This window comes from Toxotes jaculatrix, chromosome 13, assembly GCF_017976425.1.
Source record: "Toxotes jaculatrix isolate fToxJac2 chromosome 13, fToxJac2.pri, whole genome shotgun sequence".
NCBI lineage: Eukaryota > Metazoa > Chordata > Actinopteri > Toxotidae > Toxotes > Toxotes jaculatrix.
In genome coordinates, this window is record NC_054406.1 from 4,116,418 (window position 1) to 4,137,945 (window position 21,528).

At 42.2% G+C, this 21,528-nt stretch overlaps 1 protein-coding gene across 12 annotated transcripts in view; it reads left to right on the top strand.

Moving 5' to 3' along the window:
• The window catches only part of pleca (plectin a), a 78,573-nt gene that overhangs the window by 48,428 nt on the left and 8,617 nt on the right, over nucleotides 1–21,528 (top strand). For 9 of the 12 annotated variants that reach the window (XM_041054225.1, XM_041054229.1, XM_041054230.1 and 6 more), the window contains 29 exons: nucleotides 913–990; nucleotides 1,164–1,256; nucleotides 3,925–4,091; nucleotides 6,968–7,083; nucleotides 7,337–7,443; nucleotides 7,541–7,660; nucleotides 7,756–7,851; nucleotides 8,254–8,381; nucleotides 9,018–9,111; nucleotides 9,191–9,345; nucleotides 9,498–9,834; nucleotides 9,947–10,024; nucleotides 10,137–10,298; nucleotides 10,419–10,523; nucleotides 10,671–10,766; nucleotides 10,948–11,073; nucleotides 11,295–11,447; nucleotides 11,611–11,765; nucleotides 11,862–11,988; nucleotides 12,513–12,696; nucleotides 12,897–12,917; nucleotides 13,583–13,740; nucleotides 13,841–14,019; nucleotides 14,107–14,245; nucleotides 14,398–14,754; nucleotides 15,093–15,176; nucleotides 15,258–15,362; nucleotides 15,791–15,889; nucleotides 18,103–21,444. In XM_041054225.1, the coding sequence (XP_040910159.1) occupies nucleotides 913–990; nucleotides 1,164–1,256; nucleotides 3,925–4,091; nucleotides 6,968–7,083; nucleotides 7,337–7,443; nucleotides 7,541–7,660; nucleotides 7,756–7,851; nucleotides 8,254–8,381; nucleotides 9,018–9,111; nucleotides 9,191–9,345; nucleotides 9,498–9,834; nucleotides 9,947–10,024; nucleotides 10,137–10,298; nucleotides 10,419–10,523; nucleotides 10,671–10,766; nucleotides 10,948–11,073; nucleotides 11,295–11,447; nucleotides 11,611–11,765; nucleotides 11,862–11,988; nucleotides 12,513–12,696; nucleotides 12,897–12,917; nucleotides 13,583–13,740; nucleotides 13,841–14,019; nucleotides 14,107–14,245; nucleotides 14,398–14,754; nucleotides 15,093–15,176; nucleotides 15,258–15,362; nucleotides 15,791–15,889; nucleotides 18,103–21,444 (7,161 nt within the window). The remainder of the gene's footprint in view (nucleotides 1–912; nucleotides 991–1,163; nucleotides 1,257–3,924; nucleotides 4,092–6,967; nucleotides 7,084–7,336; nucleotides 7,444–7,540; nucleotides 7,661–7,755; nucleotides 7,852–8,253; nucleotides 8,382–9,017; nucleotides 9,112–9,190; nucleotides 9,346–9,497; nucleotides 9,835–9,946; nucleotides 10,025–10,136; nucleotides 10,299–10,418; nucleotides 10,524–10,670; nucleotides 10,767–10,947; nucleotides 11,074–11,294; nucleotides 11,448–11,610; nucleotides 11,766–11,861; nucleotides 11,989–12,512; nucleotides 12,697–12,896; nucleotides 12,918–13,582; nucleotides 13,741–13,840; nucleotides 14,020–14,106; nucleotides 14,246–14,397; nucleotides 14,755–15,092; nucleotides 15,177–15,257; nucleotides 15,363–15,790; nucleotides 15,890–18,102; nucleotides 21,445–21,528) is intronic. The other 3 variants (XM_041054220.1, XM_041054222.1, XM_041054228.1) reach the window with 1 other exon arrangement.

Sequence of the window (21,528 nt, forward strand, 5' to 3'; positions counted from 1 at the left end):
TGGAGGTTTGGTAACCAAAGATTCATACGGAGTCAGAAATTTAGGAGCAAATTCTCACAGTGTGACTGGTACTACAGCCCTCGTCTGCAAACCAACCAGTATTATTATTATAAAAAAAATCCATCCATTTTTCCCTAGTCTTATGGCAGTAATTTATATTCCACATGAATTAACATACAAAGCCACCGGTATGGTCCTTTTTAAATCCGTCAAATGGAGTTATCTAGGGTCAAACAAGAGTTGCAAGTATTGGGTTCCCTCATTGGATTGAAAGCAAAAGAGCCAAAATTTCATCGCTGCAAGCTGATATGTAATTCTGGAGCAAAGCTTGACACTGGCTGAAAGCTTAATATGTGGAGCACCAATGCATGTCATGGCCATCACTCCCGGGGTAACTCTGTCCTGTACAGCCTCAGAGACTGTAGATGCTTATGGATTGGACGGTGTTACAGATTAAATCTAAGACACTGTGTGATGTGAACGATGTTTCGTAAGGTGCAGGAAAATAAAAAAAATGTGCGTAGGTCTCAGAGAAGATGATTGAGACTGATAATTGGCAGAATCACAGTGATCGTTTGTCATTCATCACCATGCTTTCACCTGCAGACATCCTGGCTGGATCTCCAATGCATTTCAGGGTCATGTAGGGTCAGATCTGGTGAAGGTCTGGCCAGACGCTTTGATCACAACCACGCAGAATTTGAATCACGCTTCAAATTTGCTGTCTTTTAATTTGAGTTTCAAAGGCCATGACTGTAAAGTTTTCTGTACAGTAGAATAGATCTTTGTTTTAGACACAAAAGGTGTTGCTGGACACTGAAACACCCGTTCCTCAGTCATGGGGCCTAGCTGTTAGTTGAAACCTCATGCATTCTCTCCTCCTGATGTTTGGCGTCATCTCGTCTCTTGCAGCCGCGGGAGAAAGGCCGGATGCGCTTCCATAAGCTGCAGAATGTGCAGATCGCTCTGGACTTTCTCAAACACAGACAGGTCGGTAAAGCAAAACAAGCTTTTCAATGCATATTTATATGATGGATGCATTTTGATGTTGTTTCCTCTGTTTTCATCCATGTTGAGTTTTGTTTTATTCACAAATGTGTGATAAGTGCAAATAAACTAACTGGATCCTGAATTATTTTATTGGTTCCCACTTCCACTTTCAGGTCAAACTGGTCAACATCAGGAACGATGACATTGCAGATGGAAACCCCAAGCTGACCCTGGGCCTGATATGGACCATCATCCTTCACTTCCAGGTAAAGCAGGATACCTTTGTTGCAAATTACTGTAATTATGGCAGTGAACTCAAAGGAGGTTTGAAAGAAGTTATTGGACACAAAAACTCTGCAAGTCATTCTTGAGCCATCTGAGCTCTGTTGGGAAAAGCTGCTTTACATTTCCTGAGCTACATGTGGTGTTTATCTTTTAAACTGCACTTTGGCACTTACTTGTATAAGAGGACATTCTTCCATTGTATGACCAAGATGCATTTTGTACAGTTTACTTTCATTACATTGAGATTAGTTTGCTTCCGCAGCACGGGAAGGAAAATCAAAGTGCTGTTCCCTGCTTGAGGTTGAATCATCAGCTTCAATTTAGCCTGATGTTGACACAGCAGTTACAGTACAGCGCAGTCCAGCAGCCAATCATTTCCAAATGGGCTCTATTGGACATTTGGCAGCACTTACACACGGCTCTTGTACACAACTACCAGCACTTCTAGAGGCTTTGACTGCACAAAGACTAAACACTGAAAAAAAAGCCATTCATTCATTTTTTTAAGAAGGATTTTCACGCCAATACATTTCAAATCCTTCTCTTTTCTGTGGTCCTGTGAAGCTCTGTAGGTAGACGTTAAATCTAAATGTAGGGGTTTCAGTCAAAGAGTCCTCATGCTCAAACATAAACAGCATCAAATTGTTTGTACCACCTATGGCAGCACAGACTCATGGGAGGAAAGTATTCATCAGTGGGCAGATGTGTTCCTGATGGGGCAGCGGCATGTTTGGATATCCGTTTAGCAGATGGTTTGGTAGGTTTTTGGGAAAAAAGGAGTGGGAGCGCATGAAGATCCTTTGATGCTATAATGGCTCAGATGGTTATGTTGGGATGCGGATGTGGGATCCTCTTCCTCGTTCCTCAGTGTGACTCAGTGATTCCCATGAGAAAGCTGGTAGGAGACGTGGGCATGACAACTCAGGACTCAAAAACTTCATACAAGTCAGGCTCGGGAGAAAGTGTTCTCCAATAAAACTTCACTGTTGTCTGATAAGCAACTGAGCATAATTGTAAATAATATTTAAGATGGACAATTTGTCTTTGCTGTACAAGTGATAAAACCAGAAATGTCCATGTAGATCCACTTAGTCATCAGGCTGCTATCATTTCCTCCAAATAAACCCAGAATCCCTTTGTTTGGGTATGTGCTAGGCGTCACAAACAATGGCGAATTTCCTCTGAGTTCCCCAGGTGCAGTTCACAGTTTACTAATACACAGGTGCCTGGTTTAAATAATGGGCTTCTTCGTGACAGCGGGGCGGCTGAAATTCTCTCAGCTCTTTTTAAAAAAGAGGCGGAGGTCCTGTTTCCATTCGAGTTTCTGAGTCACTTTGTGCCCACGTCCACACTGCAGCACCGGGGTTTCCCTTCTGGATGGAAAATAGCAGAAGGAAGAAATGTCCTCTTTTTTCCCTCCTCCACCCTTTCCTGCAAAAAAAAAAGAGACCATAAGTGAAATTAGTAGTTCTGCTATGACTCATCATCACACCCAGAAACACTGAAAATAGTATGGAGTTGTCATAAAGCTGCACGTGTTCCAGTAAGAGAAATTTATCAGGACTGGAAGTGCAGTGTCCATGTAATGCAACCTAGTTTTACACAGACCCAAATATTCAAACAGAAGATTCAGATATTTCTTTTGAACTGATTGGATCTTTGTAGTAGCTGGAGATTTCTGCACTAAGCCAAGTCAAAAAGTCAAGCTTAAAAAAAGAAACATACAAAGTTAACTTTCAAAAGGTTTCCTGTGATTGTTGCGACTTTTTATAACGTGTACCTGGTTTTGTAGAGAGTCCCGTCCTCCTGCTTCATCAAGTTGACTAAAACGCTAATACTAAAGCCTTTTTGTAAATACCGTTTGTACATCTGATTATAGATACGACACAGATGCCAACTACTGGGAAATGGATTAATGCAAACGAGACTGAGTGAGAAGTTACTTTAACAGCATCTGTATTGATTAAATCTGCAGTTTATTTTGTAGTCTGTGGTCTTTCATTCTAAAAACAAAACCAACCAAAAGAATTCTATATATTGCAGAGGGATTTTTAGTACTGCGTTCTTGTGACTCATAGCTTAGTCTCGCAGCTCTTAAAAAATAGGAATTTGCCTGTGGAGGTTTTGTTACACAGTCCAACATTCATTTACAGCAGCAGAAGAGTATTTATTGAGAATTGGTGTTTGGAACATACAGTATAACTTTGTAAGACCAGTGACTCAGAGACAGTTTCACTGTCATGATTTCTGTTTTTGGTCGCTCAGAATCACAAAACGTTTGTGTTTCTCTCCAAAACAGTGAGAGTTTAATGGATTTCATGTTCCCTCCAAGTAAAAGTGGTGGTTGTTATTTGAGGTTCAAAATGTGAGTCATCTCAAGTCTGGAAGAAATCAGCAGACACAACTGGAAAAAGTTTTTTTTCTGTCCTTCAACACTTCAATCATATTCAATATATCAAAGAAACTGTCTATGGTAACTTTATATGTGATCTCTTGGAAGAATTATGCTTTGTTGTTGCTTTGTTGGTTGGTTGTTTAATTTTGCCACCTATCCTAATATCATCTCTTTACCACTCTGGTTTTAAATCTTTACTATCTGCTTGATCTGGATATTAAATCACTGACTGCTTGCACCATCTTCTCCTTCAGATCTCAGACATTCAGGTGAACGGTCAGTCGGACGACATGACGGCCAAAGAGAAGCTGCTGCTGTGGTCTCAGAGGATGGTGGAGGGATACCAGGGCCTGCGCTGTGACAACTTCACCACCAGCTGGAGGGATGGAAAGCTCTTCAACGCCATCATTCACAAACACAGGTGAGTTGCAGTCAGTCAGGTCGTCATAGATCAAGGTTAAAGCATGTCCTGCCAGGTATAAGTGTTTGAGTCCCACTGTGGATAAAAATGGTAAACTGGAAAAACATAACGAGACTAAAAACTGAAAATAGATCTGAAGGAATAAATTGCAAAAATGAGATGATGATGTTAAAAATGTGGTTAAACCCACCTTTCTAAGAACAGTGGCACAAAAAAATAATTTAAGAAAGGGTGTCATGGAGAACTGGTGCAGTGAAGAATTTTTCAAACCTCACAGAAACATTTTCTGGTTAGAGGAGCCTGCCCGGGATCTTGTAACACCGCAGGAAATGAATTTTACAAACAGTTAAAAAGGTCTTCTCTGTGACCTTCTGCATATTTCAAGTTGCTGTGTCTCTTTTATTTATTGCAGCAGGTTCAGCAGCAGGAATGCAAAATTCATATTTGAGTTTTTACGGTTTGACTTGTCCGGACAAAATGTGGATCGGTTGTGTGTAAATCAGACACTGAGTTGAATGTCAGGCTTAAATTCCTTAGATCATTCATTATCTTAAGTTCATTCATTGACACTTGGATGGTTTCTGGTCAAAATCCTTTCTGGTAATACTTTATTTTAACCTCTGCCCCAATTAAGCAAATATAAGCAGAAAATTAACAATTAATAAATAGTTTATAGAACACTGCACTAGTGATTTTAATATAATATAAAATGCATTTGTCAACAAGTAGAACTTTTTCTGTGAAGTATATGGAACAGTTCTAAACCCATCAGTGACTTGTACATGTGTAGAAACAGTCAGTACATGTTTTATAACACACCTTAATGATTTGCACATTAAATATAATTACAGTGCTGTTCAACCGTGTTATCAATCACTCTAACTGTTTACTCACCAGTTGTGGAGGCTTCTTGGGAGAAGTTGAAAGTGTTGACAGACACATGAATTGAAACTTAAACATGTTACCATCCTTTTGACAGACTCTACGTTGCAGGTTTAAATGAGGCTCTAAAAAGCTGCTTTGAATCATGTTGGTGTCAGTGGTTTTTAATGGTGGTTTAAATAGTTTTCACTGCAGGAAAATGGACTCAAAGTGTCAATAGAAGCTTTGCAAACGTCTCCGCATTTTCACAGTCCATCTGGACGCTCAGTATGTTCAACAATGCTGTGGCAACAAAACAGAGAATGACAGTATTAGTTACTTTCACCATATTTGGGTAAAAGTATGTTTGGAACATATTGATGCATACAGACTGTGGTGGTTTGAAATGTTTCTTTCTTTTTTTTGCTTGTAATGAACTGACCACATCCACCGTTCTCCACAGTAAGGAAACTTTAACAGCCACCTTCTCCTTCTAGTGTACAGGAGGCGACCGTTTCGTTCTCTAACCATATGTTTTGGGTGGGGTGCCACTTTTAAGTCTTTGTGTTTGCACAGACAAACAAGCACTGCAGGATAGTTCACCACGGGACACAAAAAGAGCATGTAGAACTGGAGCTGGCATCATTCGGTGTGAAAACAGAGAGCATTTTCTTTGACGGTGTGGGTGTATCACACTAATTTGAGAAAAGGCTGCCCTGGAGGTATGCTCACTGGAGGCTCGGCAGGTTGTAGCAAAACACAGGTACGCTAACTGCTCTGCCATAGATTCTTTCTTGGTGGAGGACGAGCAGGACGCAAAGAGCTGCAGAGCTGCAAATGACTGCAGAGAGGACTCACAGTGATTTGGTCAAACCAACATTTGGCTGAAAACAGACAATAAGAGGAAGACTTCAATACAAGCAGGAATTACTTCTGGATACGAGCAAGGATGAAATCGTTCTTAATAATCCTGTAGATTCAAATTATTTTTCTAACTTCAGCTTTTGCAAAATAAAACCTTTAGTACGTTTGACGTGACCGTTACTACAATGATAAAACTGAAGAGGAAGTTCCACTCAAAGAGGCGTCTGAACAGTGCCTCCAGCAGCACAGCGGGCTCCTTCAGCGACCTGGAGGACAGGGTGGTCATGCTGTGTGAGGAGGTCCCTGCCGAAAACTCCTTCGACTCGGGCCGAGGGTCCCACAGCCCCGGGGCCCGCTCCAGTCAAGGGTCCCACAGCTCCGGGGTCCGCTCCAGTCGAGGGTCTCACGGCGAGGAGCATGAATCAGGATCTGAGCCTCACATCATCCAGCTGAGCAGGGACAGGCTGTCCTACAGACAGGCCTGCTATGTGGAGAGAGAACCAATCCGGGCACACAAAGAATGCTACACCCAGCGAGTGGTGCAAGTGTATGAATACCTGAAATTTGATGTTTTGCAAAAGTGTTCTTAACTGTGCAGAATTTACTTTATATTCTGTGTCCTCAGAGTAATCTCTGGTATTTCTGGGCATGAGATGCACACTTAAGATGCATCTCCCAAGAGTTATTAGATGCTCTGTGCTTGTGCCTACATGTTATTAGACTGCGGTTATCTTTCTGGCAAAGTGCACTCAAAGGCAAAGTGTCGGTCTTGTGTATAAAAAGATCCTGGAATTTTGAGCTTCTCTGGCAGTGTGGTTCTTGTTTTTGCTTGCCCTTTCTGGTATCAGGAAAGACTTAGTTCTCATGACCAACCTGCCTCCAGCAACATAAAGCATGTAACATTCATTCATTTTTTTTATCTGCCAGCCGTCAATATGGAATTATGGCTGGCAGGTAAAACAAAATGAAAGAAAATGCAAAAACAGACATCTAGATGTAAGGGCTCATGTCAGAAGACAATTAATGGGTTTTCAACTGTCAGATCTGATTTAAGGCCTTAATCTGACTTTTATCTGAAAGTGATGGACAGCAGTGACAGTGTAATGACCAATTTCCATTCACTGTTCCCTGTGGCTGGTTTCTGTCCACAGGCCCACTCTGATTGACATGAGTCAAGTGTACCGACAGAGCAACCAGGAGAATCTGGAACAGGCCTTCAGTGTGGCAGAGAGAGACCTGGGCGTCACCAGACTGCTGGACCCCGAGGGTGAGAGGAGTCATCTTTTTTAATTTGGGGACTGTTTGACAATGGGCTTATTCTCTCTTTTGGGATCATTTACACAGAAGAGTTATTCAGAAAAACCTAGATTATAGTAGATTATAGGACACTGAAAAACACTTTTTGGAGAAAAGTGGGTTTTTTTCCATTTCAGTGCACAGATCTATATATTAGCAAAGCAGATGACAAGGAAACTCCTATGGGTTATTCCACTTTGATATCTATGTCTCTCTCTCTACAGATGTGGATGTCCCCCATCCAGATGAGAAATCCATCATCACATATGTCTCCTCTCTGTATGACGTCATGCCCAGGGTACCAGACATCCAGGATGGTGTTAAAGCCAACGTGAGTCCGCCTCTTCCACATCTTCAAACTATCTTTCCCCTAAATCATTATAAAAAAAAATATTAAACTTGAACATTTGACTGTATCTGTGCTTCAGGAGCTGGAGCTGCGTTGGCAGGAGTATTATGAGCTCGTCACCATGCTGCTGCAGTGGATCAGACACCACATCCTCGTCTTCGAGGAAAGGAAGTTCCCCACCAGCTATGAGGAGATCGAGGTGAGTGGGTCTGGGTTGTTTTCATAACATTACAGCAGAGGAACAATGACGATGAAACTGATGATGAACTCATTCGTCCCTTTTCTGATCTGCAGGTTCTTTGGCGTCAGTTTCTGAAATTCAAGGAAACAGAACTCCCTGCAAAGGAGGCTGACAAGAACCGATCCAAACACATCTTCAAGTCTTTTGAGGTGAGCTCTCTCATCATGGCTCGAATAAATTTGTTGACCTTAGTTGCTGACCTTTAACACAAGCACAATGTAGAGCTTTTACGTGACTGTTAACTATTCGGGTTTGAACATCTAATATATATGAATCACTCCATTAGATTCTTGTCCATCCTGTCACTGTGGTTACTTTCAAAAAGAATGCCTAGTCCTGAGATTAATCCATGTGTAATACAAGACAGAATTTACAGCTCACACACCTAAAATATGATGTCTTCCTGCCTTCAAAGCAGTCTGCCAGAAATCCCTGGCAGAAATCCCTAACAATCATACTCCACTTGTTTTAGTTTTAGGTAAACCACCTCCAAATGTTTGGATGGGTGTATCGATCGTTTGAGATAACTGTGTGTGGTTCTTATCTTTCAGGGTGCAGTCCAGGCAGGACATGTCAAAGTGCCGCCAGGCTACCACCCCCTTGATGTGGAGAAGGAATGGGGTCGTCTGCATGTCGCCATACTGGAGAGAGAGCGTCTCCTCCGGACAGAATTTGAGAGGTAAGAGGGCCACGAACCAAACCTCATCACATGCTGTGTGTTACCAAAGCAAACTCTATTACTGTGTGACCATGAGGATGACTCATTTCCTAATGATTAAGTCCACTTTGGTAATGAAATGTAACTGAGTTGGCTTTTTGTGGGTTGGGAAGTAAAAGTCATATAAGGGCAAACACATGACAACTGTGCCATCGCCACAGCAACAGCCTCACAATAATTTGATAGTTGCTCAAAAACTTTTTCTATAATCACAAGGTTGGTAGGGCGTAGCTATTGGTTCTGGTTCTTACAGCACTTGAGAAAGTGTTGTGGAGAGTTTTTAAAAATATCGTCTCTGCCTTAGTGGACAGACAGAGCTCCATCATGGCCTTCATGCATCAAGGATACGAGTTAAAGTATTTATTCCGGCAGAAGACGGAGTGAGCGATTTGATTTTGTCATTTAACATTTTTAGTCTGCTAGTTCATTTTCACTTATTTGTAATGAGATGGGTTTTAATTTAGTTAATTACATCAGAGCGACAAAGCAAAAAAAAAAAAAACCCAGGAGGATAGTTTGACTGTTGGGTATTTTACTTTGTTTAAAGTGATTTCTGACCTTTGACCTCCTCCCTTCACTCCCCCTCTCCAACCACAGGCTGGAGCGACTCCAGAGAGTCGTCAGTAAGGTCCAGATGGAGTCGGGGGTGTGTGAGGAGCAGCTCAACCAGGTGGAAACTCTGCTGCAGACGGTGAGACACAAACCTTTGTGAGAGAGCACAAATCATCATGCCACAGCAGTGCTGTAATCTCTTTGTCTGCGTGTTGCAGGATGTGAGGATGCTGAGCTCAGGGAAACCAGCTCAGCACACAGCAGAGATGGAGGCAGATCTGGAAAAAGCAGAAGGAATGATTCGCTTCCTCTTCAATGACGTTCAGCTTCTCAAAGACGGACGCCACCTCCAAGCTGAGCAGATGTATCGCAGGTGCAAAAGAAATTCATTATCAGTTGTTTTTGTCTTTGATTAATTGTTAATTCACTAAATTGTCGAGGTAGGAACATTTGTAGAGACCGAGTTTAGAGTCTCTTCTTTTAGTAAACAATAAACAAATAATCTCATACTGATTCTGCCTCTAGGGTTTATCGTCTCCACGAGCGGCTGGTGAACCTCCGCAGCGAGTACAACCTGCGCCTCAAGTCAGGCGTGACCACCACGCAGATCCCCATGACTCAGATCCACACCGCCCAGGTCCTGCAGCAGGCCCCCATGAGGGTGCGGCCTGAGCTGGATGAAGTCACCCTGCGCTACATCCAAGATCTGCTGGGCTGGGTGGAGGAGAACCAGCGCCGCGTGGACGATGGAGAGTGGGGATCCGACCTGCCCACTGTGGAGTCGCAGCTGGGCAGCCACCGCGGCCTGCACCAGTCTGTGGAGGAGTTCCGCTCCAAGATCGAGAGGGCGAAGGCTGATGAGGTACGAACAGAAAACATGAAGAAATGTTTTAGGTTGAAGCAGAGACAGATTTATTTATTTTTTATCAAATATCGCTTAACTGACCTATGACCTTGCCTCTCCTCTGCTCCAGAGTCAGGTCTCACCTGCAAGTAAAGCTGCCTACCGCGACTACCTGGGAAAACTGGAGCTGCAGTATGGCAAGCTCCTGGTAAGTTACAACAGCTGCATCACTAACCTTTCAGCAGCCTCGCAGGGAAGGTGGAGAATATCTCTCTGTCCCTCAGAGAGTATCATAACGTGTGTCATCTGTGTCACCGCAGAACTCCTCTAAGGCCCGTCTGCGCTACCTGGACCAGCTTCACGCCTTCGTCACCGCAGCAACCAAAGAGCTGATGTGGCTGAATGAGAAAGAGGAGGAGGAGGTCAACTACGACTGGAGCGAACGAAACACCAACATGGCAGCCAAGAAGGAAAACTACTCGGTAGAGTAACAGTGTGATGCTCTAACAAGTTTTACCCACAGTGCTCTCACTGTGATAAATGACAGTGGTATGATTCTGGTTTATACTATAACAGCTGTATGTTGTTGTTGTTGTGAGCAGGGTTTGATGAGAGAGCTGGAGCTCAGGGAGAAGAAGGTGAATGGGGTCCAGGCCACAGGAGACAAACTGCTGAGAGACGGACACCCCGCCAGGAAGACTGTCGAGGTAGAACTCACTCACTACATACACCACATTACATTTCAGAAATAATTCAATAATTTAACTCAAACAAATGTGACTGTATTATTTTTAGAATACATTATTTGACCTTCTCATCAGTAGTCTGTCTCTCCCTCTGCCCTCCCTCCTCAGGCCTTTACTGCAGCTCTGCAGACCCAGTGGAGTTGGATCCTCCAGCTCTGCTGCTGCATCGAAACCCACCTGAAAGAAAACACTGCCTACTTCCAGGTACGTTTACTGACTTACACTGCAGGACTTCATTACTTAAAAACTGTCTGTGCCCAGTTGATATGGTCACAAGATCCATAAAGAGTTAATTAAATAACAATTCGTATTCTTTGCTCATCTGTTTCGAACTCTGAAACAGCACGGAGGTTTAATTTCTCTTTCTACATCTTCCCTCGTCCAGTTTTTCTCTGACGTGAAGGAGGCAGAGGACAGGGTCAAAAAGATGCAAGACACAATGAAGAGGAAGTACACATGCGACCGCTCCATCACAGTCACGCGGCTGGAAGACCTACTGCAGGACGCAGCTGTAGGTTTATTCATCACCGTGTTGTTTACTTTGTTGTTTCCTTCTCAGATTTGTCTTTAAGTCTTTCAGAGATGGTGAAAGAAATCCTGATTCCTCATTTCTCAGAAATATATTCACAGATTGCAAATGCCTCGTTAGAGCAACTTAATAATATCTATTGAGATCATTTTTTTAAGTATCCATATTAATGTACCCCACTTAATTTATTATTTTCTTAACAGGATGAGAAAGAGCAGCTGACTGAGTTCAAAACTCACCTGGAAGGTCTGAAGCGGAGAGCCAAGACCATCATCCAGCTGAAACCACGTAACCCTGCTACCCCATTAAAGGGCAAACTGCCCATCCAGGCTGTTTGTGACTTCAAACAGATGGAGGTAAGCATGAGACACGCGTGGATACAAACAGGATAACCATTCCTGAATACTGTTCCCCGATTTTCCATTTTATTATGAACACATATAAATTACAGTAATTTGCAGTATGAGGTTCATTCCATAGACAAGCTGGATGTGAGCATCTGTGTTTATCTTCCTCCAGATCACAGTCCACAGAGGAGATGAATGTGCTCTGTTGAACAACTCGCAGCCTTACAAGTGGAAGGTGCTGAATGATAAGGGCAGCGAAGCATCTGTACCATCTATCTGCTTCCTGGTTCCACCAGCCAATAAGGATGCTGTGAACAGCGTTGCCGGGTGAGCTTAGAGTCCACTCAGGGTGTCCTAGATTTCTCAGGAGCTAAATTCACATTCACTGAGCATGACCGCTAATCTCTGCTTCACCCTCCTCAGACTGGATGGAAACCTCCAGAGGCTGCAGACGATGTGGCAGACGATGTTTGTGGACATGAAGAGTCTGTTGTCCTGGCAGTACCTGATGAGAGACATCCACATCATCAAGACCTGGAACATCACCATGGTAACAACACAGGACACAGTGTAGCTAATACACTGAACAGTGCCTTTAAGTTTTTTGTAAAATCCCTAAAGTTGTAACTGATGACAAGAGGGAAATGAAATGAAAATGAAATGAAAATGAAAGCCAGCAGCCTGTTGTACCAGTTAACCTGGGTTCAGATGAAGACTAATTTAATTGTTTCACCACATGGGGTCACTGCTGTTGTCTGTATTTGTTACATCTAATTAGATTTATGTGCTTAATACGTTTGAGAACAGCTTTCAAATTGACATTCATCTTACCTGGTTTATTCTCTTCTCCTGCTGTTGAATAATTTAACCACTAATGACTTTGGTTTTTTAAAAAAGTGGCAATATAGTTTTGGATTTCAGCTGGTTATTTGCTACAGTTCTTAAGACTAACTTTACATTAGTTAATATACTGTAAATCATTCATCTAAGTAAAGGCACAGCTGTGTGTTGAGCTGGTGTTTTCATAATGTTTAATATTCATCTTCTTGTTCCTCTTCATCTGCACCCCTGCAGTTTAAGACCCTGAGGGTGGAGGAGTACCGGCTGGCTTTGAGGAATCTGGAGCAGCACTACCAGGACTTCCTGAGAGACAGCCAGGACTCCCAGATGTTCGGGGCTGAGGATCGAATGCAAGTGGAGTCCAACTACAACAAAGCCAACCAGCACTACAACACAATGGTCAGCTCTGCAGAGCAAGGTGTGTACTGCTTGGTTGGATTCTTTTATCATCATGGTCAGAAAGGGTCTGATGTTAATCATAAGACATAATTATTTTATTTATCTATTTTATTTAAGTTGGACCAAACATTTTCTCACTGAATCATTTGTCAGACATTTGTTTTGACGTTCAGTCATGGTCATTCATTTTTTAAGTTGACTGTTGGATTCATGTTACAGGCTATGTGCCGCCCCAGGCAGGTAAGGTGCTGCAGTTACAGTGGCAGATGTGTAACAGGAGCTTTTGACTGGCTGACTGTGTGCGCACTGAGGGCTGTTTATTCATTAACTCAATCGGCTTCATCATCCTGACTGATTTTGATTTTCCTCCTTACTTCACTTGTTGTTTCTTGTCTCTGTGCATGGATTTCATGGCCGCTGATTTACAATCTCGATCAGAGAATGATTGAATCAGTTAATTGATAAATTAACCACTATAACAGGTAGTCAACATGGAACCAGTCTGGCATGAAGTAAATTTGTTGTGTGCAATAGGTACATTCGCAAATCATGGACAGCAATTGTTCTAAAGCTTCTGCACTTTATTAAGATTATTTCTTCCAAATTATTTTAAGTACTTAAGAGAAACTTTTAATTAAGGGCTTCGGTCAAAAACACTGCACCAAAATACAAATGATTCTGTAAAACTGTCACTATTAAATAAGATCCTGTAACTAATACTGTACCCTTTAGGATTATGCCTTGTTTTCATAGTCGTTTGATTGTTTTATGTTACAAAGTGTATCTCACCTGCAATGCAAAACCTGACTTGAACTAACAACCAGCTTATGTGTACAGAATCTGTGTTCTTTGCAGACAGATTATTGTGTATGTATAATATATCTACATGATTTTGGTTCCATCAGGAGAGCAAGACGAGTCGGTGTGCAAGACTTACCTGACAAAGATCAAGGACCTTCGTCTGAGGCTGGAGGGATGCGAGAATCGAACAGTGACGCGTCTTCGTCAGCCTGTGGACAAGGAGCCTCTGAAGGCCTGCGCCCTGAAGACTGCAGAGCAAATGGTAACATCATGGAGAATAGAACCTGTGATACATAAATATTAGCAGTAAATAATAATAAATAATCTGTTCACTAAATAATTTTCTGTATTCTCCATTGCAGAAAGTCCAGTCCGAGTTGGAGGGCTTGAAGAAAGACTTGAACTCTATTGCTGAGAAGACAGAGGAGGTTCTGGCGTCTCCTCAGCAGTCCAGCTCCGCACCGATACTGCGCTCTGAACTGGACGTCACACTGAAGAAGATGGACCACGTCTACGGCCTCTCCTCAGTCTACCTGGACAAGTGAGGCTCTGCGACCCTCTGAGTGCTTCCTGATGAGTTTTCAGCTGTAATTGTGCTTTTAATACAATGTGAACCTCTTGCTTTCAGGCTGAAGACCATTGACGTTGTGATCAGAAACACTAAAGATGCAGAGGACACACTGAAGCACTATGAGACTCGTCTGCGTGATGTCAGTAATGTGCCAGCTGAGGAGAAGGAGGTGGAGGACCATCGCAGTCAGCTGAAGGTATTTCCTCAGTTCATTCATATCTACAATCACTGTATATATTTTATTTACAATCTGCTATGAATGAACCTTTAGCCAGAGCCATGCTTGTTCCCATACAGGAATGCACTGTTTTTATAGTAAGGTGAGGACTTTGTTCTTTTGTCTGACAGTCGATGCGTGCTGAGGCAGAGGCCGATCAGGTGGTGTTTGACCGCCTGCAGGACGAGCTCAAGAGGGCGACAACTATCAACGACAAGATGACGAGGATCCACAGCGAGCGTGATGCTGAGCTGGAGCATTACCGTCAGCTGGTCGGCAGCCTCCTGGAGCGCTGGCAGGCTGTGTTTGCTCAGATCGACCTGAGACTGCGGGAGCTCGACCTCCTTGGGCGCCACATGAATTCCTATCATGAAAGCTACGAGTGGCTCATCCGCTGGCTCGGAGAGGCGAGACAGAGGCAGGAAAAGATTCAAGCTGTGCCAATCGGTGACAGCAAGGCCCTCAAGGAGCAACTGGCAGAGGAGAAGGTATTGCAAGAGAAAAGAACAGGCCGTGTGGGGTAAAGGAAGAAGTCATTAAGCCCTCTGGTGGTCATACTGATTGCACAGATTTAGAAAGAATGCACCGAATCCCCTTTACTTTGACTACTCACTGGCTGTTATGAGTTTTAGTTAATGTGTTTATAATAATGAAAACAAGACTTGCAGCTGTTGCTTTTCCTTTTTTGTAGGAAAACATTATTGAACTAAAAAATACTCCGATAATCAATCAATCAGATTTTTGTACAGCACTTTTCATACAAACTTAATGTAACACAAAGCGCTGACTAAATATTGTCTTTCTTAATGTTCATTTATATTTTCAGAAACTCCTGGAAGAGATCGAGAAAAATAAGGACAAGATTGAAAATTGCCATAAAAATGCAAAAGCTTACATTGATTCAGTTAAGGTTTGTACTTATACTTTCAGCTTTACAACAGGACAAAATTTATTTTGGGGGCTTGACGTTATTTTTTTTCTGACTTTTTAGGATTATGAGTTCCAGATTTTGACCTACAAAGCCCTTCAAGACCCAATAGCATCTCCTCTAAAGAAACCCAAAATGGAGTGTGCATCTGATAACATCATCCAAGAGGTAGGTTTTACAAGCAGGACTGCAGCTGTGTCAGTGGTGATGCTGATTGTCATCTGCTCTTCTTAAAACTTGAAGAATAGTTTGACATTTTGGGAAATGAGGTTGCTTTCTCGTTAAGTTGGATGAAACGAATGATACCACTCTCATGTCTTAAAAATGGAGCTGCCTAAATAGCATAGCATAAAGACTGGAAATAGAGGGAAAGTGTTAGCACCGTATTCAGTTTAGGTGCTGGAGCTCAGTGACTGACTGTGACCTTTTTGTCATTACTATGAAAAAAGAAAACACATCTAAAAATGGCTTTAACTATCACATACATAATCCTGGGAATTAAACATATTTTAAAGAAGGATGGAAATTGATAGAAAACGTATGTTTTAAAGTTAGATGTCAAATAAACACTCTTTTTTTCCTCACACTTTTTTCAGTATGTCACTCTGAGAACCCGCTACAGCGAGCTGATGACTCTCACCAGCCAGTACATTAAATTCATCATGGATACACAGCGCCGCCTGGAGGATGATGAGGTAATTACACACTCTGTAGACAGCAGCAGCAGCAGCAGGCGCCTCTTAAAAACCTGAAGCCTCACTAATGCAAACCGTGCCACTCTTGCCTTTTAACCGATTAATGTATGGGAAATCATGTCATTAAATTCTAACAAAATGGTGGCACTCATAAATATCCAAATCTGTTCAGCGTGGTAGGAGAGCATACAGTGGTGAAGCAAACTGTTTCATCCTAGTATTGCAGCACATCACATCCCCACTACAATATATGTCTCTCATTCCCCTACACTGTGTATTTAGTCAAATCATGTTACATAATCTGTACACGTGACTCTGATTTGGCATCACTTCCAAATTCAGTCACATCCTCTTAACTGCTCAGCTGCTTATCCAGAACTCTTAATTTGGTATTTGCCTCTTCATTTCCTCTTGAAATCACCCACACTTGTGATTTGAAGGTTTCAGTTTGGCTACCTTCTTACTTACTTTTATTTTTTTTAATCTACCTCTACCGTTACTTTTCCCCCCCTTTTCTTCTTTTCTAACTTTCTATTGTGTTTGATCCTGCTTGCCAGTGCTTTGTCATGATGAATATTAATCAAGCGCTTAAGAGATGAATTAACCCCAAAGCACCAGGTATTTAAAAAACGAAGACCCTCTCAGTTCATATCATTCCTCTCCACATCAAACCCATGTCTGTAGTGAAGGGAAGGTTCAGGATTTTTTGGAAACCTTTGATAACTGAGCTCTTTTTCAGTTTATTAGGATGAGTTAAGAATTCTCGTGCATTTTAACTCTGAGAACTTGGCATCATTATCTTCTTTTTTGTTATAAATGTTTTAAATTTAAATTAAATTCACAAACTTTTTTAAAATGTATATCTGTTTGAATAATGTGACATAGAGGCACTAAATTTTTTTGAAGGGTTTGGTTTTCTTTTTTGATTTACTGATGAATCCTTTAGTGTATGAAACATTTTTAAAAAAATGTTTAAAATTTGAACTTTGCAGAGACAAAAAGATATTCAAACATATGACAAAGCAAAGCAGTAAATCCTCCAATTTGAACTAGAACTAGAGAATGTTATTTTTGTTTTTATATTTGTTACTTTTTCACAATTTTTGCTTGGAAAATAACTGGAATGATCAAACAATTATCAATAGTTGCTGGTTATTTTTCTGTCGATGGGCTAACTGACTGACAATTCAAGGCTGGTGCAGATTTACCAGAAACAACGGTGTCCTGAACCAGAGCTCAGAGATCAGTATCGTGGGTTTCAAAAATATTGAACCTTCCTTATAGGTATCGATCGCCTGTACTCAACACTATGCACTTACCATTCTTACTAAATGGTAGAACTCATTTTTTGGTGTTTGCTGTATCTGTTGTCAGAATCTGTGCTACTTGATCTTGGATTTATGTCTCGTCACCTACACTGAATCCAAGCTGATTTTGTGTTGTATGTTACATGAAATCACGCTGTGTTTGCTGCATCACTATGCTAATCTTCATAGTGAGGTTATTCTGGTACTTTGAATCCTAACTTCCTCTGATGCAATTCCATAAAATCTTTAGGATTTTAATTACTGTGCTGTTTCTTAACTTCTTTGTACACTTTTCATATAGTTCCCACAGCGCTTAGTACTTTGCATGCTGATTGTTATTTATTCTGTTCCTGCTTCTTAATTACTTTACACACTGCTTTATTTTGAGTAAGACTGAGGAGAGACACAAATTAAACCCTAAATATCTGGTGACTGAACATATCGACCAAATCAGAATCAGATATGATATACAGCAGCAGCAGCTACATACCTTTCACACTCTGAAAATATTAATACTAAGTTTGCTATTACTACATGGTGTAAAATGTGACAAGGCCTTATTACATAATTGCCCTTTATCCATATAGGTTGTCAGTTAAAATACCTCGACTGCATGAAATCAAAGTACAGTGCCGTGCTGTGTTGTGAAGTAAAGTGTCATTCTGTGTGCCATACATTGATTAAACATGACGAGCATTTCCCAATACACTATTTATCCCTAGTTAAAAGAACTGTTTGTTGTAGTTAATAAACTGTAACATTAGCTGTAACATATTTTCATGTATTTACATTTTTATGTACCTACATGTTTTAGAACTACTTTAATACTGAAGATTTATTTTGTAGTCTAACACCTCTAACAGTCTCTCAATTCCCTTTACTCCCTCTTTACTTCTACTAATATAGAAAGCTTCTGAAAAACTCAAAGAAGAGGAGAGGAGAAGGATGGCAGAGATACAGGCTGAGTTAGACAAACAGAAACAGCTGGCTGAGGTTCACGCTAAATCTGTGGCCAAAGCAGAACAAGAGGCGCAGGAGCTGAAGCTGAAGATGAAGGAAGAGGCCAGCAAGAGGCAAGACGTTGCAGTGGATGCTGAGAAACAGAAGCAAAACATACAGCAAGAGCTGCATCAGCTGAGGAGTCTGTCTGAACAGGAGATCAAATCCAAGAATCAGCAGCTAGAAGAGGCGCTAGTCAGTCGTAGGAAGATTGAGGAAGAAATCCACATTATTAGAGTCCAGTTAGAGACAACAATAACACAGAAGACCACGGCTGAAGTAGAGTTACAGAAGCTTAGAGACAAGGCTGCTGACGCTGAGAAGCTCAGGAAGACCGCTCAGGAGGAGGCAGAAAGGCTTCGCAAGCAGGTAACTGAAGAGACTCAGAAAAAGAAAAATGCTGAAGATGAGCTGAAGCGGAAATCTGAAGCAGAAAAAGAAGCTGCCAAACAAAAGCAGAAAGCACTTGATGACCTGCAGAAATTCAAACTCCAAGCAGAGGAGACAGAGAGGCGCATGAAACAGGCTGAGGAGGAGAAATTGAGACAGATTAAGGTAGTAGAGGAGGTGGCACAGAAGACTGCTGCCACGCAGTTGCAAACCGTGTCATTCAATGAAAAGGCTACAAAACTCGAGGAATCTCTTAAGAAAGAGCAGGGCACTGTCCTTCAGTTGCAGGAGGAAGCTGAACAACTCAGGAAACAACAGGAGGAAGCAAACAAAGCCAGGGAGCAAGCAGAGAAAGAGCTTGAAACATGGAGACAGAAAGCCAATGAGGCTCTCCGCTTGAGGCTAAAAGCTGAGGAGGAAGCCCAAAAGAAGAGCCAGGCTCAAGAGGAGGCAGAAAAGCAGAAGCTTGAGGCAGAGCGAGATGCAAAGAAAAGGGCTAAAGCTGAAGAAGCCGCACTTAAGCAGAAGGAGAATGCAGAGAAAGAGTTGGAGAAGCAGAGGAAATTTGCAGAACAAATAGCTCAGCAAAAACTGTCTGCAGAACAAGAATGCATTCGTTTAAAGGCTGATTTTGAACATGCTGAACAACAGAGGGGCCTGTTGGATAATGAGCTCCAGCGTCTGAAAAATGAGGTGAATGCTGCTGAAAACCAGAGGAAACAACTGGAAGATGAGCTGGCTAAAGTCAAAAGTGAAATGGACGCCCTGCTGCAGATGAAGATTCAAGCTGAGAAGGAGACGCTGTCGAACACGGAAAAGAGCAAGCAGCTTCTTGAGTCTGAAGTGTTGAAAATGAAACAACTTGCTGAGGAAGCAACCAGACTCAGATCAGTTGCTGAAGAAGCAAAGAAGCAGAGGCAGATTGCAGAGGAGGAGGCAGCACGGCAAAGAGCAGAGGCCGAAAAAATACTCAAGGAAAAACTGGCTGCCATCAATGAGGCAACACGTCTGAAGACTGAAGCTGAGATTGCTCTGAAAGCTAAAGAGGCAGAGAATGAAAGACTCAAGCGGAAAGCTGAGGATGAGGCTTATCAGAGAAAGCTGCTGGAGGATCAAGCTGCTCAGCATAAACAAGACATCGAGGAGAAAATCACACACCTGAAGAGCTCATCTGTTTCTGAGTTAGAGCGACAAAAAACTATCGTGGAAGAAACTCTGAGGCAAAAGAAAGTGGTTGAAGAAGAAATCCACATCATCAAGATCAACTTTGAGAAAGCATCAAAAGAGAAGTCAGATTTAGAGTTGGAACTGAAGAAATTGAAGGGTATTGCAGATGAAACACAGAAAAGCAAACTCAAAGCTGAAGAGGAGGCAGAGAAACTGAAAAAGCTCGCTGCAGAGGAAGAGAAGAAAAGGAAAGCAGCTGAGGAGAAGGTGAAGAGGATTACTGCTGCAGAAGAAGAGGCGGCAAGACAGTGCAAAGCTGCTCAGGAGGAGGTTGAACGCCTCAAAAAGAAAGCTGCTGAAGCAAACCAACAGAAAGACCAGGCTGAGAAAGAGGCAGAGAAGCAGGTCGTTCTGGCCAAAGAGGCAGCACAGAGATGCACTGCAGCAGAACAGAAAGCTCAAGATGTTCTCAGTAAGAATAAAGAAGACATTCTTGCCCAGGAAAAGCTGAAAGAAGAGTTTGAAAATGCCAAGAAACTTGCCCAAGCAGCTGAGAAAGCCAAAGAGAAAGCAGAGAAAGAGGCTGCCTTGCTCCGTCAAAAAGCTGAAGCTGCTGAAAAACAGAAAAAAGCAGCAGAGGATGAAGCAGCTAAACAGGGCAAAGCCCAAAAAGATGCAGAGAGACTGAAGAAAGAAGCAGAGGAGGAGGCCTCCAAGCGAGCCGCAGCTGAGGCGGCAGCCCTAAAGCAGAAGCAGCAGGCTGATGCAGAGATGGCCAAGCACAAACAAGAAGCAGAACAAGCACTTAAACAGAAGTCTCAGGTTGAAAAGGAACTTACAGTGATTAAAGTGCAACTGGATGAGACAGACAAACAGAAAGCAGTATTGGATGAGGAGCTTCAGCGGGTTAAAGGTGAAGTAAATGACGCTGTCAAGCAGAAGGCACAGGTGGAGGATGAGCTGTCTAAAGTTAAGACCCAGATGGATGAACTCCTGAAACTTAAGCTCAAAATTGAGGAAGAAAATCGGCGACTCATGCAGAAAGACAAAGATAGCACACAGAAATTACTTGCAGAAGAAGCAGAGAAAATGAAGAGTTTGGCAGAGGAAGCTGCCAGACTTAGTGTGGAGGCTGAAGAAATGGCCAGACAGAGGCAGATTGCTGAATCTAACTTGGCTGAACAGAGGGCGCTTGCAGAGAAAATGCTCAAGGAAAAAATGCAGGCCATCCAAGAGGCTTCCAAACTGAAAGCTGAAGCAGAGGAGCTCCAAAAACAAAAGAACCAGGCTCAAGAGAAGGCTAAAAAACTACTAGAGGATAAACAACAGATCCAACAGCGCCTTGATAAGGAGACAGAGGGCTTTCAAAAATCCCTGGAGGCTGAGCGAAAAAGGCAGCTCGAAGTTTCAGCTGAGGCAGAGAAACTGAAACTGAGAGTGAAAGAGCTCAGTGATGCTCAGGCAAAAGCCGAAGAGGAGGCTAAGAAATTCAAGAAACAAGCTGATGAAGCAAAAACTCGTCTTCAAGAAGCAGAAAAGCAGACCACAGAAACTGTTGTGCAAAAGTTGGAGACACAGAGGCTACAGAGCACCAGAGAGGCTGATGACTTGAAGAAAGCCATTGGTGAACTTGAAAAGGAGAGAGAGAAACTAAAAAAAGAGGCAGAGGAGCTACACAAAAAATCTAAAGAGGTATTGTGACATGAAGTAACATGATCAGTCAATTTAAACAACCCCTGCAGTTAACACAATCCTTTCAAACACACTAACCACAGA